Raw genomic sequence first — 12213 nt, forward strand, 5'->3', positions numbered from 1 at the left:
ATGTAGGTAGGTGAAATTAAGTAGATCAAAACATAAAGAACGTAGGTGAGATGATTGTCAGAATCCCTTTTATATTTGATCTCTGAAGTATTTGGTATCTCTTGGTTGCCCAGCCCTCTGAGAAGGAGAGGGTAAGATGTTAAAACTTTCTGAATTTCATGTTCAAAATATTCAGGAAACGTCTCTCTGCTACGGAATCAGTATATGTGAGTTGTTTCCGTGTATCCTTAGTTTGGGACTGAAATCAAGGGTAGCATAGAATAGAAACATCTGAGTGGGCTTTGTCATTAATGTAGTAACTGCACTCCTGTGCTCACATGTCCTGAATAGCAAGCTCTGCTCGCAAATATGGGTATGTGGCTTCTGGATCTCCACACAAAATGGACAATGCCCATGGGATGTGTGGGCTCACCTGTGTTGTGAGATTATGAGTTATACTGTGCAGCAGTCCTCAATAGACTGTAATAAAGACATTTAAATGATATAAAGGTACTGAAATTATGAACATTCCAGAAAAAGTAAGGAAATATTACTTGGAGAACAGAATTCTAAGTTTGACTAGAGCAACACCAGCTATTGGTTGTTTTGATGTGGGTGATATTTTCATTTTGCACTTGGCTTCTTATGCAGCTGTGTATAACAGATTTGTATAAAAATATGATACACAGGGTTAGTATTTTGCTATACGAAATTTCAATACGTGTTGGAAGTGGAGAGGAAACAAACGTTTTGTGCTTTTCCTCCTAGTTTAAAATACTTTCTATACTTTTATAAACATAGGTTGTTTATAGTTGTATTTTTTTTTAAGTTAAACATTGTATTTTTTTTTTTTCCCAAGAACTCGGGGACAGCTCAAGTGTTCAGCTTGGTCGCAGAACGTAGGAAGAAATTTCAGGAGATCATCAATCGGAACACCAGTGAGGCAAATCAAGTGGTTCGGCCCAAAACGTCAATGAAATGGTCAGCACCTGGTGCAACTCCACAGCTAACCACAGCCATTCTAGAAGTCAAGGAAAGTATACTGTCCTTGCTGATTAAACTGCATCACAAACTCTCAGGAAAACAAAACTCTTATTATCCTCCATGGTTGGATGATGTGGATGTTTTAATCCACCCAGAAATTCCAAGATACTCTCACGGTGATGGAATGACAGCTGTAGAAAGAATTTTATTGAAAGCTGCTGTACAGAGCAGATTAAATAAACGTATAATTGAAGAGATATGCAGAAAGGTGACACCTCCTGTCCCACCAAAAAAGATCAGTTCTGCAGAGAAGAAAACTTTGGATAAAGAAGAAAGGTAACTTTAATAACAAAGTAAAGGGGTGGTGAAAAGGCAGTGTGTGTTGTGCATCTATTGATTGATCTGTCTGTAAGTCTTTGCATGAATTATATATTTAAAGAATAGGTCTACAGCTCTATTCTTTACCTATTTTGTATATATGGGATTTACACTGGTACTGAAAAAAAACCTGCATCTTGCTAATTTAGATCTTTAAATTAGAAAACTTTCATAGTAATTTTGTGATATACACGCTCATCCTTCGTGTTGCCATGTATTACACTCATATATACAAAGGTGCAGAATTATGGTTGTGTTAACTTTTGAGGCTTAACTGTGCAACCTCAAGATGAGTTAGACAGTTTTTTTTGGTTTGTATTGTCTGTTCACTCACATGCACACATCACACCATGATTATTTTTGTTTGTTTACTATATGTGGGTTAGTAATGCTGCCTTTTTTATGTTCAATTTTAAAATTCTGGTTTTAATTTTTTATAGTTTTCAATTTTTTAAATGGCATATCCATATTTTCTTATAACATGGCCTGAAAACCTGCCTGCCAGATATCTGTCTTGGGCTCTTTTTTTTTGGGAGAAAGCTCAGACAGTTTTGAGATTGAGGTTGGGGCATAATGAGTCTTGAGTGTCCTCAGAATACCAGCACTACTGAAACCCAATGCAGAGAGCCTGCTTCTCTTCTGCTTTCATCAGCTGCTCTGTTGGCATGTGAGTCCTATGGAGGAGTTTTCCAGAGCTGAGAAATAGAGGTGAACACAGACTGGCAGGGGCAAAGAGTTGAGGATGGGGTCTGGAAGGAGAAACCTTCAGGTCGATGTACTAGTGAGCAAAGGGAAGATGCCAGGTGATGTGGAAAAACAAGCTGGCAAGTTGGGGATGTTAGGGAAGAACTGGATTGTCAGGACAGAAATACTCGATGAAGAGTAGCACATGAAAGAAACAATTTTTAGTGAAAATCTCAGTAGGGGAGTACAGGGTCTTGGGAGCTGATAGAAGAACACGGAATAGGAATGTAAATGCCAGGAGGGCACAAGTGAGACAGAGGCTGGCATTGGGAGATGTAATAGAGCCAGCCAGAAAGACGAGTTGGCTGGAGTGGGGCAGTGGGAAGGGATTGGTAACTGGTTAGTGCAAAAGACTGAAACATGGCATTTGAAGGGAGGGAACGGTGGATAGGTTTAGAAGATTGGGGTGTAGAGGGGGGGGGTGCTCAGATCAGAGCACTTGCCATATTCACTGAAGTAGAGGCAGGGCACAGGCTGGAATGGACAAAAATACTCTTGAGTGCTTGTCCATGTGTTATTTTGGTGTATTTATGTAACCAGAGTTTTTTATTATGGTTGTGGATATTTGGGTAAAAACATGCAACTATCTGACTCGGATTACCTTTATTTATCATGCAGTCTTAATGTATTTGAAAATAAATTTTTTACTAAATTCTCTCTGATATGTCTCAGACCTACACTGTACTAGAAAATTAAACATAAAAAATACAAGTAGATTTAATACATTTTTAATGTTACATAGTTTACAAAGTAAAATTAATTTTTTATTACAAGCGGTCAGTTAATGGTTTGATTTTCATCATCTCTTTTAATAGCTCAGTAAATAAGAGAAACAGTCAAGGGTTAGCATGTAAAATGGTCTTTCAGAAAATGACTGAATGACTGCTTTAGATAAAACAGAGCTACATCTTGGACACCCACTCTTTATTTTGCTACTTAATAGTGCTAGATTTATGTACAGGAGAAGCATGAGAATCAATAAATCAAGTAACTTTTCACATAGAAAAGGGTAAAGTCATTCCTTTTCCCCCTATAAAGGATGTGATATTTCCAAGGATCTGTTGTGGACACTTTAAGTTTTCAGTTAAAACTGAAACATAATGATGAAAATAAATGTTTCCAGTTCTTAGTTATTCTGAGTGACTGTTTTCTTCTCCTCAAATCCATTGAGGACCCATGAAGTTTATTAATGGACAGTGTGATGACTGAAATGACTAATCTTATAGACTGATAGGGTTCCTATGGTCAGGCTGCGGTTTTTACTTTCTTTTTTGATTGTTTTGTTTTTCTTTCTTCCCCCAGTTCAGCTTTGTATTAGTGAAGATCAAGCAGACTGTGAGCATTCAGTGATCCCCCTTTTTGGTTACTTTGGTTACATATAATGATAAACTTGGCATCACTTAGGCAATGGGTTGTTGCCATAGAAACTGAAATACAGAGCTAGAAGAGAGCTTCGGCTGCTTGCAGTATTTTTTCAATTGCAGTGTCATACTCCCATGGGCCATCATGGAAAATTACTGAGCTGTGCTGAATCTGTCAGAGTTTGTTTATGTCTTCTTATTAAAGGCCTCTATTTACAGTCACTCTGCTTTTAGTCAAGGCGTATATTGAGAAATTCGCAGGGAGAAATAAATAAAAACAGGTTTAATGAATGCCCTGGTATGGTCCTCAGAATAATGAATCTTAGGATTGTTGTAAATAGAAATTATTTAGAGAAATGGTGGCTGTGCAATGTGACAGATAAATGGGCAGAGATATTTGGGGTTTTAAGATGCCTTTAAGAAAACAAGTTAGAAGCATTGACTCACAAACAGACCACCTCAGGATAGCAGGTTACAGTGTATTAGCTGCTTTGGGCCCGTGCATGCCTGTTCCTGTGCCAGAACAGTGATCATCGGGCAGTGCTGGAGACTAAAGAGCAACCTATCAGATGCCAAGGGATGTTTTTAAATCCCTTGTTAGTTATCTGAATCATCTCTGAGCGGAGGAAAAAATTCATTGTAAATGCTGATGCACAGAGTTTGTAGCTCTGATGGAGCTTCCCTAGCTGCACTGGGGAGGTGCTGCTGCAAGCCCTCATCCGTGGGGCACGTGCCATGCGATCAGCAGCTGTGGTGAGAGTTTTGCTTGGTTTTCCCACTTGAACTCTCCCATTTCCTCTATTTTTAAACTCTTGTCTAAGTAAAGATCCTTCCTTGGTACCTCAGGAAGAAGAAAATTGATGTCTTTTTTCTTTATATTTTTACATCCGTCAGTATTCCTCTGCCCACTGCATTATGTATATATAGGGAGATATAGAATAGCTGGTCAAATAGCCTTGTACACATCGCTAATACAGTTTAAATAGAAGGATAGACAAAAATGAGTTTCTAATGTCTTCCATTTGTAAATCCAGAGCTGTGTTATACTAAGAGGAAAAAGTTAGTGAAGTCAGCTTGGCTCCAGCGAGGTAAGGGCCTTCAGTCTGGAAGCAACCCCCACCTTCTTTTAAATCTACGTATAAAAGCTCTGGGTGACCAGTATCTAGGGCGGAGGTGGGGGAGAAGGAACCAGTATGAGGAGCCTTAGCTGGAAAATAAATTATTCATAATTGTTTGCCTTGGCATCAAGCTTGATATCAAAAGTGCATGAGCTAGGCTTATTATTTTTATTATTAACTTGTAGGCATTGGTTGCTCACAAGAGTACTTGCTTTTATACAATGGTTCACTTCTTACTCTGTTAACCTCTCCTTATGTACCAGAAAAATAACTTTAAAGAATAAGGTCTGGGGTTCTTTTTCTTATGATGCCATGTCCTAATCTGTTAAAGGATCCTTTAGCTTTCTGAAGGGCTATTTAGGACAAGAATGTATCTCTTTATTTGAGAATCAAAAGAAAATAACTCTTATTTCTTAAAAAAACCTCTAAAGTGAGCAATTAATTTTTTAGGCTTGAAAGTTAATTCTTTATTTAGAGAAAACTTGAATTTTGAGTGATATTGTTGAAGTTGGTGACTGTAATTAGCCTGACACTGTAAATCTTCCTCCATTAGATACACTCTTTTTTTTCTTTTTTTTTTTTTTTTTTTTCCCCCCTTTCCTTTCACTCAGACGACAGAAGGCCAGAGAAAGGCAACAGAAGTTGTTGGCTGAATTTGCCTCAAGGCAGAAAAGCTTCATGGAAACTGCCATGGATGTTGGTAAGTTTTTGTGTGGTTGACTGCTTGCTTTTTTTTAATTATTTTTTAAATTTTATTTCCATGTTAGTATTAAGGTTTATGCTCAAATAGCTTAAAAAAAGAACAAACCTCAAACAAAAACCCCACAGATTCTACTACTGTATCCACTTGTTCACTAAGTACTTCTTAAGAGGCTTATAGTTGTGTTTTTCTAGGACAGATAATACTGAATACAAAATTGCTTAAGAGTAGATTAAATTATCTTGAAAATATTTAAAACAGAACACATTATCTGTAGGACAATTTTATTCTTTTTTTCTTAATATACAGTGAATGAAATGATGAAATGTGTGTGATGTGTTTTAAAGTATTTACATTTTAATATAAAATGTCCCAAGGATATTTTGTTTTTTAAAGATTGCAGTTTCTTTAATCTATAGTGATAAAAATTAGGATTATTTCTTTATAGAGTTTCAAATTTTGATAAGGTAAAATTTTTGCATCTTAAATTTATGTATAGAATTAAAGAGAAAATAATTTTTTGGTCATCTCAGCTGCTAAAACTGGTAACATTGTATTCTATTTCAAGTACAGGCTTTACAGTAGAATCAGCTGTTTTTCTTGAGGATAAGTTCTTTCAGGTTCTGCTGTGTATAAGCGCATAATCTTGATTAGTTTGCTTGGGTTTAACTGAGGAATGGAAAATATTTTCATCATTTGGATTACTTCATTGAAAATTAGCACTTTTGAAAGATAAGACAAAGCAGGAAACTTTCTTTTTTTTCGCCTCTTTCAATCAAATATCATCTGCTATGTAGTTTTGATTTGAGTTTAAGCACTGGTTAGAAGTATTTTGACAACTGTTTTTGCTGAAAAAGTCTGTTTTTTGAAATTGCTAAATTCCCTTCGTAGGTTGCTGAAAAGATTTATTCCTTCATACTTACGAAGGTCTTGGATACATCAATCATTGATATTTATTTAGGAAATTAATGACTATATATGGTGTTATGTTTGGAGAGTGTGCAATACAACACAAAATTCACAGATGAAAATGAGTTTAAGTCATGCTTACTGAATGAATGGGTAGCTTGTTTGTTGAAGTGAGGAAGAAGGGAAGAAGAAACAAGCAGTTCTACATATTAAAAATTAAGTCCTTTTGCAGTCTTGGCTAATTGAAAGCGACTGGGAAACTTAGATTCTGCAGTCACCTGTATTTTGAATTCTTGATATTGCAACTTTAAAGTTATGGTTTTGTATATGAAATCACATCTGTCTATATATATTTAGCTGTCATAGCTGTATTTGCATATATACATATGTATGCATAAATACTCCTGGCTTGAGTTTTATAAGCTATGTTTAAGGTATCTGCTTTGATTTGTGGATGAAGCATACTAGTTAAATCAGTAAATTACACAGCATTTATTTGTGTGGAGGACTGGGAACGCTTGGCTTTTACTTGACTATGTATTTCAAATATTAAAAAGAACTCTTAATTTCTGTAACAGGCAGACCTGGGCCTTTCTGCTTATGATTGTGCATTAAAAAGTTCTTGGGCGTGCAACACTTAAATTGTTTGTTTCTTAGTATTTAAACAACGAATAACTTCAGATATCTCAACATAAAATGTAATGTTTGTTGTCAATTATTCCAGGTCATGCACAGCAGTAGATAGAATCAGCTTAGTGGAGTGCATTTTCATAAAGTTGTTTTGCATGAAGACATTTGTTGGCAAGAACTTCATAGAATTCCAGACATTGTTTTAGCTGAATAATTGCTTTCGTTTTCACTAACTTTTTTCAGTGTCTTCTAGGCTGCCATACTGTTTTCTGAGTTTGTAATGAAAGTTCACTGCATTTGTACCATAGTCCAGTATTAACTAGCTTTCATAATCTGATTGGCATTAAAATTGCTCGCAGAAAGGAAGTACGTCTTCTGTTACAGTGTGTAGGATTTATTTAAAAACCTAGATTTTGTTTGCCAGGAATATTTTCTTCACTTTGCTCTGATTTTTTTTTTTTAAACTGAAGTCATTTGCTCATCTGTGTCTGCAGTCTCTATATTTTACAGCAAATTATTGAAAAAGTTGCAGAAACTATTGTTACTCTAATTTTAAAACGCAAGACATGGGAAGAATTCTGAAACTAGTCTTTCTGGAGAGATTAAATTTAAAACTACTACTATAAGTATATAGTAGTCTTACCATTTAATAATGCTATTTAATGTCTTATTTATTCAGGAATTGTATCGTAGCTATGCTAAAAGATTACATTTGAAAAGCGAAAAAATCCCTTCATACTAAAATCAGTCAGTTAAAATTTGTTCCCTTCTCAGACATTCAAGCTCTGCTACCTGTTACTTTTATTATAGGTTGAAATTCAGCAGTTAGTTTATGTCATAATTTTGATTGTTTGTTGTAACAGTAAGTAACACTGTCAGAATGCAGGGATGGTAAGGCCTCAGCTCCCTGGCTTTGTCACTGTGTCATTTGGGCAAATTATCATCATCATCAATTTTTAAAACTTCTCTATGAAAAGTGGATGTGATTCATTGGTAAAACATGACAACTGGTGTAATTGTGAGTATAGCACTTCCAAAATTTCATAATAGCTTTCACAGAATCATAGAATATTTTGGGTTGGAAGGGACTTGAAAGATCATCTAGTTCTAGCCCCCCTGCCATGGGCAGGGACACCCCCCCACTAGACCAGGTTGCTCAAAGCCCCATCCAGCCTGGCCTTGAACACTTCCAGGGATGGGGCATCTACCACCTCTCTGGGCAACCTGTGCCAGTGTCTCACCACCTTCAGCATAAGAAATTGGAATGCTGCTATGAAACATGGCAACTGGAATTCACAAAGTCATCTGAGAATCTTAAAGTAAAGGTTGGCATTTTCTTGCGTATAATCACTGTAGAAAAAAAATCTGACTATTTAGCCCTTTCTATTTGTGCCCCCTGTTACTTTCTATTTATATTCTGTGACATCTGCAGAAATGCATTGCTGTTCAAGCCTGCCTGGAAGTAATTAAGTGAAATTTAGAAACAGTTATGTTAATGAACTAGGATGGAACAGAAACCAGTCTTTAGCTGTTTGACTGCACGTCAAATGTAAAAAGTGGAAAAATAAGCCAAGAAACATTGTTCTAGGACAGCAGCCAGAGCTTTTGAAATACCTCAGGAGAACATGACTCAAAAATGTGTTGTCATGTAGTTGCATACAGGGTCAACTCCATAGGCCTTTTAGTCTTCTAGCAATAACTGCTTTTACATCTTTGTTTCGAGAGCGCTTACCGCAGTGTGAGGCTACAATTTATCTGTCATGATGTGGAACTCTGTGCAAGAGATTTTTGAAACGTTGATAAGAACAAAAATAAATCCTTATGTTCCAAGTTAATAGTAGTCTTTAAAAAATTACAGGGAAATCTGTAAAGATTTGTCTATCTAAGTTTTATAAACATGAAATATGATGACCCATTTGAGGCAAGCTGCTCAACTACTTCATCAAAAGTATCTCAGCAAAAATTTGTAAATTGGTTAATTTGTGAATTATAAATATTTAGGTATCTTGCATTCCTTCAGTAGTTTTGCTGACTCTGAACTGCCCCATATGATTATTTTTTTTTAATGCTTCGTGAAAGGTATGTGGTATTATTTTTGTGTTTCTTTCTGATGTTGTGAGTCTCAGCAGGACGTCATTTTGTCCTTCAAGCGAACGTTCCTTAGCTAGAGTTAAAAAGAAGTGCAGAGTCTTAATGCAAGGTGACATACCATTTCCTAACGCTCGATCTTCTGAACCCAAATAGAAAAATAAATTAGGTACTGGTCTCTTGAGAATATATATGCTGGGTCAGGGCAAAGAACATTAGCATGCTAATGGTTGCCTTGATGCCGAGGGGCCACTTTGACACACAATGTATACAGCAGGAAAAATGTTGACTGCAGTCAACAGATTGTAAACTACTGTGTTTACAGAGCCCTTTCGGTTCTGGGCTTTTGCTGGGTAGGGAAAGAAAGGGACTGAATCTGTAACTGAAGAGTACAGGTGAAGTAAAATTCAGGCAGCAATGGGTTCTGTGGTAAAAATGTGCTAAATTTTAGCAGACTGATTGGTATTTGCTATGAGGTAGGAAATGCTAGGATTTTGTAACTTTGGGTCTCTCACTCCTATTGGTACAAACCAAACAAAGATATCTAAATAATTAACGTTTTAAAAAAACCCATGGGAATGATAGCGTTTGGCACTGCCCTGGATTTCTGTCACAGTTTAAATGTTTTCATCCTCCTTCAGTGTTTTTATCTTTGTTTTTAATGAGGTTCATATTTATCCAGATTTCTGAAATAATTCATAAGGGTAAATTCCCCAGAACCCACTGTAAGGGGGTGGCATGTGTTACAACATGAGACAAACCTCATGAGAGAGACATGGTGAATTGATACCAGTACCACATGTCTTATCTTGTATTTCCCATTTGCTCCTTCTTCACACACGCTGATATCATCAGGACAAGTCTCTGTGAAATCAATTAGGTAAAATCTTTGGAGTCAGAGACTTAAACTAAGCATCTTTGGTTGTATTCCAAAGAATGCTTGACGTAAAATACACTTGCTATCTTGTATGCCTGCTGCCTGGCTAGTAAAGCCATGCTTCAGCCTAGCAACTGAAGCCACCTTGGTCTCCTTGCTCTCCTGTTGTCAGTACTTACTTTCTGAGTCTCCAGTGAAGTGACAAGATGTCTTCTTTTGGGTGCCAGTGGTTTTGACACAAGGTAAAATTGCAGGCTCCCACAAAACCTGTTTGAAAGTTGAAGGAGAGATATGCCTCAAGATGAGTACCTTAGCAAATGGCTGGCAAAGGATTTCTTTGGCATTCAATAACGCAACATTGTTCTGGGACATAACGTGCTAGTGCTGTTTTCATGGAAATATCTTCCTAGTGTCAGAAAAAATGTTGGAGTTTTGTGCACCAGTGGAACCAAAATAAGGAGACTTAAATTATTCTTCACCTTTTGATTGCAACTGATATAGCTTTGTTCAGGTGATGGATCTTTATGGTGATTTGGGTGGGATTTTTAGCCAGAGTAGAAGGAATTTTATATTATATTACAATCAACGTTTAACTATGGAGATTTTTCATCAATATAAAAGGACATTTAATATAATAATTTTTTTTAAGCTGTCTTTTTTTGTAATTGCATTTTAGGAGCTAGGAAATGTTAGCTCGGCCTTTAAAAATAGGTAAGAACCTGTATTTTCTGAATCAAATTAATAAAATATCATTACAAATCCAGTCATTTTACATAAATACTTCACAAGTTGCCATGGAAAACACAAAGCAATTCTGTACTTCTGTTTATATGAGATGGAGAAAAAAGTGGAAAAAAACCCAACAAAACACCACAAACGAAAAAAGCTGTGGAGCTACAAATTTCTGGGCATTTTAAGGTTCCATATTGCAGTACAATGCAGTGTAGTTTTATTTTTCTCGATGTGACATAGGAAATATATAACAGAAACTGAAATAGAATGGAGACGTGCCAGTTACTTTATATTCAGAAGTATCAGTGCATTAATTTAATATTTTAGAATGAGGTTTGCGGTAACGAGGATGTCTCATTTTCAACAGTATTTTCAGTTGGTACGTGTTTGTCCTGGTCCTTGACGGTGTAGGTAGATCACGTAGCCAGTGAGGCAGGGTCTGTGGCTTCCGCAGGAGCTCCAGAGGCAGAATTTAGGAAGGCAAGAAGGACAAGGTTGAGATTATTGTTACAGGCATAGATTGCTTTCTTTTTTCCAAGCTGCCACTGGTACATTTTCACCCCAGGAGTTATGCTGCCAAAATGTACCTTTTCCAACAAACCATAGCCCAGGTGTTATCTTCCAAAGAAGCTAACAACTATTTTAAGCCAGTAATCAAGGTTTATCATAGTCCATTCAAAAAGAATTTGGGTTTTTTAAGTTTGTTTGGGGTTTTTTGGTCTGCTTAATTATTTGAGATTTTAAATCCTTGCCAACTTCTCTTACCAATGGATTTTGTGTAAGCTTGTTTTCTTTCACTAGCTCTGGGGGAAATTATTTTATTAGGAAGTCTTCCTTCATGCTAGAAGTTTAGTTCCCTTGAAATTTTACTGCTTGCCGAAGTAGCCTAGCACTAGATCTAAGTAGTTGTAAAGGAAACATGCATTTGATCATTGAGTTCTAAAATTAAATTAACCTGATTTTTTTATATGCCTGTTGTACATAGGCAATAGAAGTATAGATTGCCTATACTGAATTGTTTGAAACACCTTTTAAATACTAAGATCTGTGGTTTTTTTTCCTTCAGGTTTAAAATAGGCAATTAATGATGAATGCTGTTTTGTAAATTAAATGACTGATTTTGAGGATTTCCATTCAATTATTCAAAATCAGATTGACACGCTATATTCTCTTACTACACATTTTAAGAAATATTAAATGGATGCGTATTTTATGTTTTATTGACAATATTTTAGAAAAAGATAAATAAGAAGGTTGGAACTCCAGTGATTCTTGTGCTATGTGCTTGTAATACACAGGTATACGTGAGTGTGTGTTAAACAATTATGAGGTCATGTTAAATATAAAAAATCACTAGTGTTTATTTCCTCACTTCTGTGTTACAATTCCTTGTACGTTTTCTGGATGTTTGGACTTAAAAAATAAAAAACATTTGCAGTTGATGCATTCTGCTTTTTCTTTTATTGTACATCTGACTGCCACTAGATGGTGATAGGCGTGTGTACAATATTAAGAACTGTATGTCAATGAAGATTGGAGTTCATTTTCATATGACCCTCAATAACTGACTGGAAAATCAATAGTTACTAAAACGATATAATTTTGATTCTTCCCTGTGAGTGAGAGCATTGCATGGAGCTTTTCATAAAAAAGAAAGATACTGCCTGGCATCCAACACACCTCCTCTTATAGCAGCAGGCCTCCCCTGCTGAA

The 12213-nt window shown here is 36.1% G+C and overlaps 1 protein-coding gene across 1 annotated transcript in view; it reads left to right on the plus strand.

Annotated features, from left to right (window-relative positions):
- The window catches only part of UBR3 (ubiquitin protein ligase E3 component n-recognin 3), a 115036-nt gene that overhangs the window by 53920 nt on the left and 48903 nt on the right, over positions 1-12213 (plus strand). The window contains exons 24-25 of the mRNA XM_074145046.1: positions 839-1299; positions 5176-5264. Of these exons, the coding sequence (XP_074001147.1) occupies positions 839-1299; positions 5176-5264 (550 nt within the window). The remainder of the gene's footprint in view (positions 1-838; positions 1300-5175; positions 5265-12213) is intronic.

This window comes from Numenius arquata, chromosome 3 (assembly GCF_964106895.1).
Source record: "Numenius arquata chromosome 3, bNumArq3.hap1.1, whole genome shotgun sequence".
Lineage (NCBI taxonomy): Eukaryota > Metazoa > Chordata > Aves > Charadriiformes > Scolopacidae > Numenius > Numenius arquata.